The sequence below is a fragment of the Pleurodeles waltl genome, chromosome 1_1, assembly GCF_031143425.1.
Source record: "Pleurodeles waltl isolate 20211129_DDA chromosome 1_1, aPleWal1.hap1.20221129, whole genome shotgun sequence".
Lineage (NCBI taxonomy): Eukaryota > Metazoa > Chordata > Amphibia > Caudata > Salamandridae > Pleurodeles > Pleurodeles waltl.
The window spans coordinates 857,765,115-857,779,502 of NC_090436.1; the positions used below are offsets into that span (position 1 = coordinate 857,765,115).

At 45.7% G+C, this 14,388-nt stretch overlaps 1 protein-coding gene across 1 annotated transcript in view; it reads left to right on the plus strand.

Annotated features, from left to right (window-relative positions):
- PCSK5 (proprotein convertase subtilisin/kexin type 5) overlaps positions 1-14,388 on the plus strand; it is a 1,225,695-nt gene that overhangs the window by 1,170,461 nt on the left and 40,846 nt on the right. The window contains exon 32 of the mRNA XM_069229360.1: positions 9,748-9,975. Coding sequence (XP_069085461.1) covers positions 9,748-9,975 — 228 coding nt within the window. The remainder of the gene's footprint in view (positions 1-9,747; positions 9,976-14,388) is intronic.

The window sequence follows — 14,388 nt, forward strand, 5'->3', positions numbered from 1 at the left end:
ATGGGGCCCAGGAAGGATCACCACAAAGGAGGGTATTTTAATCATGGGCACTGGTTCCAGTGATAAATGCATTCACACGGCTGTGATATGAAAGAAGATGCCACATTCCGAAGTCACAAAATACTCGTTATTCCTAATTGCAGCAAAGAAACACAGGGAAAGATGTGTGGACTACATCGGCTAAGGGAGGAATGTATTAGGCTATTAGGCATATCTTTAGTACCAGGCGAGAATCAGGTAGCTGATCAATCAAAGTGCACGTTCGTGAATGCCGCTGCTGCCTGATTCTTTTGGAGAGACTTGAAAATATGGTGTGATGAAGGGCTTGACTCTGGGGCACTGCTCGAGGTTTTGAGTTTGAAGTTTAGTAACTCATTCCTTGGTGGGGCGTTGTCAGAGTCGGAAGCCGGGTGGATGATGGCGTAAGACAGTTACAATATGGCTAGATCATTGTTGAGGACTGTTTGAATATATCTCTAGTCCATCCTTCCCTCTACGCCATGTTTATCCTTTTTGTGTGGTGCAGTGGGGGCCAGGGCGTTTTTGTTAAGACACTGTTGATAATGAGTACGTTTTGCATATATTTTCAATCCAAAAGGAGTAGTATTGTCTGGTTCCTCCAGACAGTGTATTTTGTAAAGACATTGATTTTTCCTGCGTGTGTTGGGGGGTGGTGGGGGGGGGGGGGGGGGGTCTGGCCTGTCATATGGCATATGGTGGTCATTTTCTTACAATAAGATTTTGGAGACAAAAATAAAAATCCCCTGCCAAGTAAAGTCTGTGACAATAGGCCTGGATATCTACAAAATGTAGGTTGCCAGATCAATCAAGAAGGAAGCTGAGAGGGGCATGGCTAGGAGGCCTCAGATGGCAGCTGTGTTTTGAGAATGCTCCTTGCCAGCTGCAGTAATGTCAAACATCTTGAAAATTCCTGCCCCCCGCCACCCCCCTTGATCCACACATGCCATCCTGGGGCTTTCATCTCCTGAATCTGTCTCCGCATAAAGATTCTGGCTCTGGTGTGGTAAACTGGCACTCTGCTGCCGTACTCCCACCCCCCCAACACTTTTTGCCTGGTTTCTGGATGCAACTTGGACTGGAGTACATTGGGATCCTGGTAACCAGGTTCCAAGTGCTAGTGTTCTTTCTCTAAAAATTGCAAAGGTATTGTTACAATTCGCAACTCCTTTAGCTGCCACTGTAATCCCCTAGTAAATGGTACTTAGGTACCCAGGGTTTGGGGTACTAAGGTAGGCCCCTGAGGTTGGCAACACTGATTGTGCCACCCTCAAGGGCCATACATCCAGACACACCCAGCACTGCCATTGCAGGCTGAGTGTCCTTGTGCAATCCTAAAATGCAAACTCAACATGGCACACAGCCTGTGTGTCCTGTCCACTACAGACCGCATGCAAGTCACCCCTCTGGCAGGCCTTCCAACCCTAAGGAAGGGTGCACTATACTATATGTGTGGGTATTGATGCCTGAGCAATATGCCCCTACCGTGTCCTTGACAAACCTGGGACATAGTAAGTGAACAGAGTAGCCATTTTAATACATGTGTTAGACACTGGTCAGCACAAGTTTCACAGCTACATGATGGCGGCTATGAACCCTGGGTTGTTTGGTATCAAACAACACAGAATGATGAATCCAATCTGGTACCAACATTGGATTTATTCCAAAAGGTACCCAGGGATCACGTTAGAGGTGCCCCCTGAAAAAGCAAACTATCCTGGCATGGTTGTCAGCCTGTCACAATTAGCCTGCCACCACCAGACAAGATTCTCGAACACTGGGGTGAGAGAGCCTGTTCTCAGGATCCCAGAACAAAGGCCTTCCTGGGTAGAGGTGCCATCACACCTCCCCCAAGGAATGTGCACTGCCCTGCTAGCGAGCTTCAAAGGGGTTATTGCCCTTAAAGCTCGACTCCCAGGCCTGCTGCTAGCAGCAGAAGGCCGCCCCTGTTGCAAATCCCCACTGTTGGAAGGAGCACTGGCTGGAAAACACCCAAAGGACAGGAGGGGTAGTCAGACCCAGCTTGCACCACCCCTAAGATGTTGCATTCGAGGTTACCCCTCCATTTCCTTTTCCTCCATCTTGCATGGAAGGAAAATAGTAATCAGGTATAGGGAAGTGACCTCTGCTCACAGGAAGTTGTCACATAATGGATGTAGCCACCCTAAGGTAGATGACTAATTGGTCACTACTAGGTACTCCCCTAAATGCCCATTAAGTATTTAGTGGGCACCCCTAGACCAGAGATTCAGATTCCAAGGACAAAAGAAGACCAGCAACAAAGAAGACCCAAGACTCAAAAACTGAAGTCCAGCTGCACCCAGAAGAAAGCGCCAAAACAAGCCTGCTGCACCCAGGACTCAACAATCACCGCTGAGGGGTTGCTCAGACATCGTACAGACTCTACAAACCCCCAGAGGACCTCCACACTTCTGAAAATTGCTGAAGATCTCCCTCCAGAGTCAAGGCATCATTCCTGCAACAAAGACCAGAAGACCATTGAGGTCCACTTCACTGACCAGGTGCTGACCAGTGAACCGGACACCACAGCTGGACCAAACTCCATTCAACAGACTGTAAGGACAAACCCTGTCAGTCTGCCAAGTTTGGTGGAACTGCACCCTCCAGTGGCCACTCCTTATAATAGCCCCAGGTACTGGTCTCAGGACACCCAGAAGGACAGTGCACTCCAGAATGAAAAAGGACCCGGAGGAAACCCCAGTCAAGGGACTTCAGAAACCACTAGGACCTCCCACCAGACTGCCCCTGGTGACCTGCAAGCGACCCTCAACACAACCTACCTCCTGCTTCCAAGGGTACTGTTGCACACAGCTCCTGGTGTACTGATTCGCTCTGCACCCGGCCACACTGTGCCCTGCATTACAGATCCAGCTGTGCCATAAGGGTCCCCACCCCTTGCTACCTCAACACTCCAAGGAGACCCAACAGACTCACCTTGAAGTCCACCTGTGCAGTGCTTCTCCAAGTGGTCCCCTGCAGTGGCCTTGCACCAGTTCCAATGACTTTCTACAGCTGCTCCCGCCAAAACCGGGAGCCACCTGATCTTCTCCAGCTGGTTCACAGGGCCCATCATCGACCCCGACATACCTGCAAAAAGAGACATTGGTAAACGCATTGCCTGATTTTATATGCTTTTTTAAGTATTACTTCATTGATTCCTATTGTGCGTAATTATGCACAGAACTGAGACATTTTCTAAACTTTGAAAATTCATAACTTAAAAAGTACTTACCCAATTTTGATGATCTTGGTCTTAAAAAGTTTATAAAGATCTGAAGTAGTTTTGCTCTCAAGTTATTCTTTTCAGTGTGTATCTTCATTATGTTGTTACTCTGAGTACAACAAATGCTTTGCATTTCTTCAAGATTAGCCTAACTGCTCAACCAAGCTATCATAAAAATTAGAGCATTAGGTGGTCTAGTTTTTACCTCTGTAAACCAAAGTGCAGTTGCCCAGACCCTCTACACAGTGTGCCTGGTTTTGCACACTACATAGAGGGCCAGCCTCCTACATATGGATAGCCCGGAGAGAAGACATGAGCACCAGATGGTGCCTGAGAGCAAGCCAGGGAGGAGGCACTAAAGGATGTGGTATGCGACCACCCTGTGAAAGTAAGACAAGCGGAGTAGGTGAACATCACCTGGAGCTACGAGGAAGAAGCTCGGTCACCTGGTGTGCCAAGTCAAGAGTGCAACCTGTCTTTCGGGACTGTCCTGCGTGAATGTTCTCCCAAAAATGTTCAAAGATACATCAGTACTGCTGCACTTGAGGTGAGGGGAGTTTAAATTTAGGAGGAACCAGCATGAAGCCCTAGGCAAGCTTAGGAGACCGTGTGCTACCACCCCCTTTCCTTTTGTCACCGACTCACAAGGAAGGGAGATAGTACAAACCTGTTGGGGAGTGGAAACATGGCCATGGGAGCATAGGACCTGAGATCTGAAAGATTCCTCGCAGGCTGGTTTAAATCCTGGATCCCAGATACAGAGCTATCCCCATACTTTGTATTGGAAAGAGCGCATAGGGCACTGGCCATCTAGAATTGTCATATTCATGGATTACACAAACAGGGTCCAGAGCCAGTGAAATCCTTTATGGGGGTGAAACAAAAACCTAAAGTACATGTTGTTTTACCTAGCCAAGCTTAAGGTATTATTTTAAGGAAAATCGCTTTTCTTTGAGAGTCTGCATGGAAATGGATGAAGGAATGGAAAATAACCACCAGATTAACCGCAGATTCAATGATGACTCAGAGCAAAGAGGTAGTGGGTCCAGGTCTCCCTCAGTGGGATCATCCCCCAAAAGCAGGAACAGGTGTCGCTAAGGCTGTCAGAGACTGCTACGGACTTGGGAAAATAATCCTCCTCATCAGGATCTACCAAAGAAGACATGCAACATCCGACACATTGATTCTCACTAACTTTTCCAGTAGGATGGTGAGAGGTCCCCCGAACATCAGCTTTCTTCACCTACGCATGCTCCCATATGGGGGCTATGTGGAGGACTGAGTATACAGGCTGCAAGAAAGGGGTAACTGCAGTGAGTGACTGCACGACTGGCAGGTGCGGGGACTAATCTTTCCCAGCTGTATCATAATTCGTAATTGAAATATTGTAATTTGATTCTGCAGTCGCAACTAGGTAGTTATAGTTAGGACCTAGTTTCCATGGAAAAAATATTTTTTGACTTGCCTATATCTTTGGCATCGTTTGACGAATCATCATGAATTTTTCCAAAAAAGTGTCAAGATGGGTTTTGTTGGGCATGGAAAGCTTCTGGATAATTGGTCAAGCGGGGGCCAAAACAAAAGGTGGGGGGGTCAAAATAAGTGCATTTCCCCTGTTAATTCTCATATACTCTTTAGATATGCCTGAAGCACGAACTACTGGACGGCATTACACAGTATTACCCATAGAGATTATGAAAGGGACTCCACAAGCTAAAATGAGAGCATATTTTCTGTAAATTCAGGCTATCTTTCACAGTCATATGAGAATGATGTTTGAGATCCTCAGTAAAACATGTACCTCCAGTAGAAGCAGCCTGTACACTGATTCCCCTATGTTCTACTGCAACCTCCCAGAGTGTTCTAAAGAACAACTAGAGTGCAAACAGTCTTACTTATGACAGAAGTGTGGCACACCTGAAGCCGTCTTGATTGAATGAAACTGGTAAAACTTAAAACATTTATTTGGAAAGGAACAAAATGAGGGTTTTCATTTTGTCATAGAAATTGTGGTTAGTGCTATAGAAAGAAAAATTACGACATGTTTTAAGTGAGTCATTAAATATCTTCCTCTTCTGTTTCATTAAAACATTCTGACATGCAGACTGGAATGTGCACTTTCAACACCAGCAGCAGACTGCCAGTTTACTTCCTGGTGAACAACAGCATTACTAGAGTATTCTTATGAGCAACTAGAGTGCTAACATTCAGAATTTATATCAAAGGTTTGGCACATCTGAACACCATCTCGATGGAACCAAAGTTGCAACCTGAAAGCATTTTCTACTGAGGATCTTGCAGTAAATTAGGAATTTAGGGAGCTTCATAATAAATAACTCTCCCAAGAAGACCACCAGAGAAAAAAATAGCTCAAATGTAGCTCAAACATCACCCAAATGTAGCCCAATGACAAAAGGGTGCAAAACACTTAGGAGCATATTTTCAATCTTTTGAGGCAGGGCAGAGCCGCAATCCTTCTTGCTGTGATGCACTGCGTCAAAAGAAAAGGGCAGGACTGCACCATATCTATAAGATAGAGGGCCTTTTCACCTGAGCTTGCACACAATGGATTGCCATGCGCCAACGCAGGCACCCTTGCACCATGGTGCAAGGGTGTCTGCGAAGCAGGGATGATGGTTTTTGTGCAGGAAGAGACACCTTCCTGCACAAAAAACAATCACAAGAGGTTTTTTTCTCTTTACATGTGCGCTGCAGAATGCAGCATGTGTAGAAAAGATAAAAATGCAGAGAAATAAAGGTATTTCTCCTTGTTGCACCTCCCTTACAACTTCCCTGGGGAGCCATGGGCTTTTGATGCATTCCCAGATTTACAAAATCTCATAAATCTGAGAATGTGTCAAATGCCATGGGTGTTATGTGGGAACACCCACTGTAACACTGATTGCACACCACCCGGTCGCAGGATGAGTTAACTCAGCGACTTGCATTGTGTTGACTCAGTCCATATTTGCAAGGTCATAAAAGGCCACGCAGGGTGGTTTTCCGTGGCCTTGTAACTATGACCCTGCAGTGTGTGTCATAGGACTGGCAGCTCAAAGGGGCTTGTAAATATGCCCCTTAATTTATTTGTTTTTTTGCCTTGTTATAGAGTGCAGTCAGGTGTGCCACACTTTTGTAACAAATAAAGAATCTTAGTAATCTAATTGTTCATTAGAATACTGTAGGGAGGCAGAGGTCAAGGACACAGTCTCAAATAATTGAGAGCAGGTAGGAGGGTACAGAGGCAACAAGTTGACAACACTGGGCAGACGGGAGGGGTAATGGCAGCATAACTGACCATGGAGGACAGGAAAAGTGGGAGCAGGGGCAACAAACCTACCATGCAGGAAAGGCATGAGAGGCTGTGCCAGTATAGCAGACCATTGAGGGCTGAATGAAGAGGCAGTGGCAGAACAACTATATATGCCAACAGACCCGTTTCAGGCAGGAGACTCCCAATATCTTTAAGCTCAAAAAGGCTTTATTTTATCTTTCTCCTGCCTTAAATCTTCTCTTTTTCAATGTAAGTCGATGGGGAAAATCAATTCCCCAGGTTTGTGTTTTTTACAAAACCTCCCCCTTACCAAGTTCAAAATGTTGACAAGTATGGTACATTCGATCACGGAGGCCAGGGGGAATGGGGTAGGTATATGAACTCGGATAACGGAGGGCAGGAGGGAGATGGTCAGAGGCACCAAACTGACCTTACAAGGCTGGTGTTAGGAGTTTGCAGCAGCGCAATACATCACACAGGACAAGCGGAACGGTAGTGCAGCACAACGGACCATGGAAAGCAATAGAGAGGGGACAGGGCCATGCACATGGACAACAGAGGGCAGAGCGGAAAGAGGCAAAGGCAGAAAGCTGACCATACCGGACAGACAGGAGGGTCAGTTGCAGCATAACGGACCATGAAAGCCAGGTAGGAGGGTGCAAGGATATGGCAATGGAATAGACAAGACAGGAGGGAGGGGATAGGGGCTGGCACATGGAAAGCAGAAGGCAGGGGGCAAGGCGGCAGGGTACGAGCAGCCAGCTGACCATGGAGGGCAGGCGGGATGGGCACTGTAAGCATAACACACTATGAAGGGCAACAGTGAGACTATGATAGCATACAAACAGACGACGGAAGGAAGGTGGACGGGGGGCAAGATGACCGCACAGGGCAGGTGGGATGGGCTGTGGCAGCACGTAAGACCATGCATGGCAATCAGAGGGTTAGTGGCAGCACAGCGACCATGCTGGGCCAGAGGTAGGGGGCTGTGGCATGCACAAAGGACCATGGAGGACAAGGTAGGGGCTGGACACAGACAAGAGAGGCCACGGGAAGGGACTTCGCAAAGGGCCGTGCATGGTGGGCAGGAGGAGCAGTTGCAGCACAACACAGCATAGAGAGCAGAAGGGAGTGGCAGCAAAATGGACCATGGAGGATAGGAGGAAGGGGATAGAGGTATGGAACTCGGACAGGCTGTGTAAGGTGGCAGGGATAGGCTGCAGCCATCTGACCATGCTAGACAAGTGGGACAGGCAGTGGCAGCTCAGCAGAGCACTCATAGTAGATAGGAGGGGCAGTGGCAGGTCTATGGAACATGGTGGGCAAAACTGAGGGAGCAGGGGTATGCACACAGACATCGGAGGGCAAGGGAAGGAGAGCACAGCCAGCAAGCTAAGCACAGAGGCTAAGCACGAGGGCAATGATGAGGCATAGAACTGGGCTACGAAGGGCAGGAGGAGTGGGCAGGGACATCAAGCTTCCTGCACCTTCCTGCACAAAAACAGTCTTAAATGGCGATTAGCTCTTTCTATGTGTACTGCATGAAAAAGCAAAAAATTAGGAAAAATTAAAGCATTTCTCCTTGTTGCGCCATGCTAACTACTCCCCTGGGATGGCGTTAGATTTTGGCGCTGCCTCAGGTTTACGAAAACTCTTAAATCTGAGGCAGCGTCAAAATGCAATGGGTGTTGCTGTGGCACGCCCACAGCAACACCCATTGCACGCCCCTTCCACGCAAAATGGTGCGTGTGAAGGGGCCATATTTACAAGGTGGTGTTAAGCCACAAGAAGTGGCTTAACACCACCTTGTAAATACGGTGCAGTGCGCAGCACCACCAGAACTTCACTAAAAGTGACCCTCCAGTGGTTGCTAAGGGCACTTAAATATGCCACTTTGGTTTTAAGCACAGACAGTCTTCTCTCAGTTCCCTTGTTTAATATGGCTTGAATGGGAGGAAGTGCCTTTTCTGTCCCTGTAGCCAAAGTATGGAACACTCACTCCTTTCGCTGAGCACTGAAAGCTGAGAATGAACTTAATTGTCTACATGTTCCTTCCAGAATATCTTCCTAGCTAATCGCAAGCTCTATAAATTTATAATCAATTAACCACTAAACAAGAACAATGTGATGGGTTAAACTTGTGATCATTTGTCTCATGTTATACTTACTGGACTCCAGGTAACTGCAGTTTATAATTCTACAACAGTGCCAATCCATGATAACCAATACAATTTGTTAATGTCTGAAATAACACTGATTCATACCGACCCCTACTTTTCAGAATAGTAAAATTCTGAATGCCCTGGAGAAAATCACGAGTTTCACTTAACTTCACCCAGGTCATTGATTACAGAATGGGTGCATTGTCCCGGCCTGCACCAGGTGCATCTTTCAAAGCAGGTGCCTGGCCCAGACTGGGACAGTATGTCCTATGACTGTGAATGTGCCTTGGGGGCAACGCATTCAGTGAAAGACCGGCTTGCTTACAAGCTGTTCCTTAATTCACAGTGCAGGTGGCAACTGCCTGCACTTTAAAGAGGAGAAAGGGATCCCTCTGCAGGCGGGTGCAGTGAGTGTCTGCACCCACATGCTGGGAAATGTCTGGGGGTCCGTGTAGCTTGTTTGCCCCCTACAGAGGGCTGCACACAGACATGCACTAACAAAGTGCCATCTTTTTATGATGCATTCTCAGTGGCCTCTCTGCCTGCATTCATAATAGGGCACAGGTGTAGAGGCACAGTGATTCCCTGCAAATGATGGAACGCACTCTCACGATATAGCAGATGCTACATGTGTACCAGCGCTATCAGTATTACAAAGGAGCCACACAAGCAGCTGGGGTCCTTCCTGTATTACATAGTGCCCTTGTGGTGCAGAGTCCTGTTGCGACTCCGGTGCACTATACGTAATACAGCCCCAGATGTAATTGAGCAAAGGTTTCTGGATTCCAAATATACATTGAAATTTTAGAAATACTTTACGGGCCTTCAGATTTGCTCCAGCGCAATATCTGGTGAAAGAAGTAAATGGAGGCTTGCAAAATCTAAGATACAATTATTTGTTTTTTTTGTCACCCAAAAGAGGACCCACCGTTCAATATGTTAAAACCAATGTGATTGTTTTCCTTTCAGATTTCCCAATACAGGGTTAGACGCCAGAGTACTGGTCCATATGTGTGCAGATTTAAATCGTTATCTTTTTTCATTTGCAGATTGTGACGAGATGTGCCTGACATGCTCCTCTTCGGCAGAGTGCATCCTGTGCATGAGAAACATGGTAAAGAACAGCCAAGGACAGTGTGTGATGCACAAGGGTTGCTCACTTACAGAATACCTGGACGAGCAGCAGATATGCAGACCCTGTCACAAGAAGTGCTCTCGCTGCAATGGACCCACAAGCCATGACTGCCTCACGTGTCCATCCAAACACTACCTCCTCAGTGAGTATTTCATCACTCTTCATCACAAGACCATCAATCAAGAGAGAACTGCAACGTATTTAGTTAACAAATAAATTAATTAGCAATTCTGTGACTTCATAACGCTATTTGCTACGAGTGAAATATGTATTAAGCAAGTCAACTCTTCAAGTAAATAACCTGTAAAAACTCCGTCCCCCATTCTGTTTACCATTGCCTTGGAATGTTTCGCCCCACGGCCCAGAAAACACCACTCGGAAAGAGGACATAGGCCTTACAGGACTTAAAGCGGATCTCAAACGAAAAGGTCATATAGTCCGTATAGAGCGAAACAATGGCCCATATTTATACTTTTTTAGAACCGCATTTGTGTCGTTTTTTAATGCAAAATCGGCGCAAACGTACAAAATACAAAATCAGCGCAAACGTACAGAATACAACTGTATTTTGTACGTTTGCGCCGATTATGCGTCAAAAAACGACGCAAATGCTGCTCTAAAAAAGTATAAATATGGGCCATTGTTTTGTTCTATACGGACTATATGACCTTTTCGTTTGAGATCCGCTGATCAACATATCCCCTGTCATTAAGCAATTCATCCTTTACGTATACCTCCCTGATATAACAATTAATTGGAAAAGATCAGTAATAGTCCCCCTCACCCTTTCCGCTCAGAAATATATACTAGAATTACCCTTCAACTGTGCACGCCCTCAGTAAACTACCTCGATGTCTCGGTCAGCCATGATGTGAAAACAGTGCTGCGAGAAAATTATGGAGCTGACAGGGCGCTCTGCTCTTGTTCAAACGATGGTCCTTCCCAAATTTGTACTCCTGTGTGCCAGCATTCTACACTCCCATGCCCTCACTAAACACATTTTCAGTCTCCTTCAGTCGCCTATGGTCAGGTTAGTGTGGGCTAAATAACAGACCAGATTAAAATGGGATATCTTAACACTGATGGATGAACAAGGAACATTCCTGGCCTCGGATTATGAACTCTACAATTTTCACTCCCAACCAAACACGCTCACAACTGGTACTATACTACCCCATTCCAGTTGATGTTGAGACCGAAAATGTCCACCCAATGTCCTTGGACACCGCTATTTACTGTAATGTGACACGCTCCCCCACTGCGATTGACACTGTACAATGTACGCCTGGGCCAAACTTCCCATCAGTGTCGAACTAGACGTAATTTATGCACTAGTATCCCACTGGCACATAAGTGATTAACAAAAGCCTGCTCGTGGGTGGTGAGGGTGAACCTCTCCAAGCTCAGCGATATATTCCCAGATGATGAATTCCTTCCTATTACATCGATACAGACTGTACCCCATTAGATATTTTTTGTATTACATGATTTGGGAATTGAGTAGAGCTGCAGAAAGCATATTCCCCAAGCCTTCACTGCTCATCAAAGCCCTGAGGCTCCCTCCTCCAGACACGCTGTATCCTGTTGGTACGCAGCAGTGCAGAAAGATGCTCCAATCCGCACCCCTAGATCCAAAGAGAAATGGCATATGGAAATAGGCCCACCGTATCCGATGATAATGGGGTTCTCAAAACTGCAGACTTTTGACGATTCATTTCAAATTTATACATAGAATGTACTGTGCTTCAGAGGGCCTCTGCAGGCTTGGCTTGATATGTAACTGAACTGTAACATAGGAAGAGCCCTGCGTGCCAACATCCAACATGTGGCATGAACATGCTTGCATCTAGCAGAACTCTGGCTCAACTCTCCATACTCATAGCTATCACTGAGCAACGTAGCCCCGCTAAGCCATTGTTTGCAAATCTGGAATGTCAAGGATGTGTCAGTGGGACTGACATTACTGCTGGCAGAAATGTGGATTGGGATCCACTGGGTTCATGGCCCTCCTTTTAGAACCAAAGATTGTTTGCAAGACATGATTTACTGTAATGAACAGTTAGAAGCTTATGGTGAAATGCTACCACCAACATCTAGGCCCGAGGAAATCTGGAACCCTTCATTCCACATTAGAAGAGCCCGGAACAGGGGAAAGAAGATGCATACTAGTTAGTTTCCATCCTCATGGCACGTGCTATCTTTGTCACGCCAAGCAAGTGTAAAAGACCACCTGCCTGAAGGTCATCATCATCATCTGTCTATGTGCCACACTGTTCACTCTATTCTCTGTAACTGATTCACATTGTCTACATATCAGCTTTCTGTTATATGGGTATAGCACAGCAGGGATCTGTAAAGCATGACATGTCTGATGTGCTTGCGACTTACAATTATAGTGTCATACATTTGTATTTGTTCTAGTCCCTTTAATAAATCCCGCCAAAACAGTAAACTGAAAACATACAGGGGCATATTTAAGAGCACCTTGCGCTACCGGAGCGTCACTTTTTGTGATGCTCCAGTGGCGCAATGCCCTGCGGGGTATTTACAAGGTGGACACTTTTTGGGGCTTAACATCACCTTGTATATAAAGCATCTCCACACGCAGCACTTTGCGTGGAAGGGCCGTGCAATGGGTGTTGCTCTGGGCGTGCCACAGCAACACCAATTGCATTTTGATGCTGTCACAGATTTATGAGTTTTTGTAAACTCTGAGGTAACACCAAAATCTAACGCCACCCCAGGGGTGACGTTAGCAGGGCACAACGAGGAGAAATGCTCTTTCTATGTGTGCTGCATTTTGCAGCACACATAGAAAGAGCAAATCATCATTTAAGATTGATTTTGTGCAGGAATGTGTTCCTTCCTTCACAAAAACAATCTCCTTCTCAAGCAGTCATCCTTGCGCTAAGGTGCAGGGGTGGCTGCGTTGGCACACGGCAGCAAATTTAGCACCGGCGCAGGGGACAACAGAGGAGTGCGGCGTATTCTAGTAAATATGGCACATCCTTGCGTTGTGAAAATGACGGTGTACGACACTGCCAAATTTGGCGCAGCACCATTCACCTGTCATTTTTTATTACATCTGGCCCAAAATGTTGTGCTCACTTTTACTGGCTTATCAGTTAGGTTGACAACCTAACTTTAAGTCATTATACACGCTGGTGTTTATTTAGATTATGGTAGATGACAGCCCACCATATTTAAAAATCTGCACCTGCCGCGTGGAAATCTCTTTCTCTTTCAGAGGAGCTGCAGTTACAGAAGCATCTCTGAAAGCTCTTTAAGACTACGGAGCAACCATGTTTCATGCAGCTGCTAACCAAACTTCTGATTTTCTAAAACAAACTCTGAAAGCAGGAGTTTGTTTTGAAAAAACAAAAAAATCATAATTGTCCTAAACATTGGGAATTTTTTTCAAAGGTTTAGGGGTCCTTTTTTGTGTTAGGAACCCCCATGATTTTCTTGGTGGTTCTTATAAAGCACACAGTCTGAGGTGCTTAGATTAAGGGATTGACATCAGTGGGGCTGTCAGTCTAAGGCATCCACAGACAGAAGCATGGAAGTAGACACGACCCCTGACATAACCCCAGTCTGAACCTTCCACATGCAAATAATTGATTTTCAGTGGTTTCGTCTCATTAGTTAATTGGAAGCAAAATAAGACCACAACGCCTGGAACGCATTAGGCTATCACAAAAGTCAAGGACTGGAAACCATGTCCATGTTGAAATGAAAGGAAGTGGTCACCATATGATCCGTAGACATGAAATCCACAGCACGTAATCTTGTGACCTATTCATCCTTCCCAGGTGCAGCTGTTCCAGTCCTATTCTAATTTATGCTTTAGTTTTGTAATAAAAGGTTATCTGAGACAACCTTAGCTCTCCTCCATTCTCAGTTTTAGGGTTCCTCTTTGCAGAGGGAAAATCAATTAGTATATGTAATGTACACATGCCGGAAGAAAAAAAATCTGAAGTATACTGCCAATGCATCTTGTGGGTCATATATGTGCTTAGATTCACTGTCCCGTGATGCTCCTCAATTTACAGACTCTGGCATGCACTTGACTTCTCTTTTCTTATGCGAAGCACATCTCTCCTACTGGGATTATTTACCAACAGCATATCTTCTAAATAGTACCAACATTTAGCTACTAAACCACCCACCCCTTCAATAAATCCCTACCACCAATTTACCATGTTTGTTTTTGACATATAAGACCCCATGCATCCCCCTATAATTTGTAGTGCCTTACAATATTTTGCACAGTTTTTATATTGTCTTGCCTTTCATGCTGTCTTAAATACTCTTGATGCTTTCTCACACTTAGGGTCGAATTCGTAAAGCCTTTGGTGCGCCTAACTGATCTTCTAGTGAGCAAATTGTATAATTTGGGGGTGAAAAATCAAAAGTGTTATTCACAAAAAAGGGAATTTGCCCTCATCAGTAGATTACTTAAGTGCAAAATTACAACAATATGTGGGTTTGTTGGCGTTTCAGGGTAGCCCAGCTTAAAAAAAGTAGTCACTAGTTATATGTGATTTATATACAG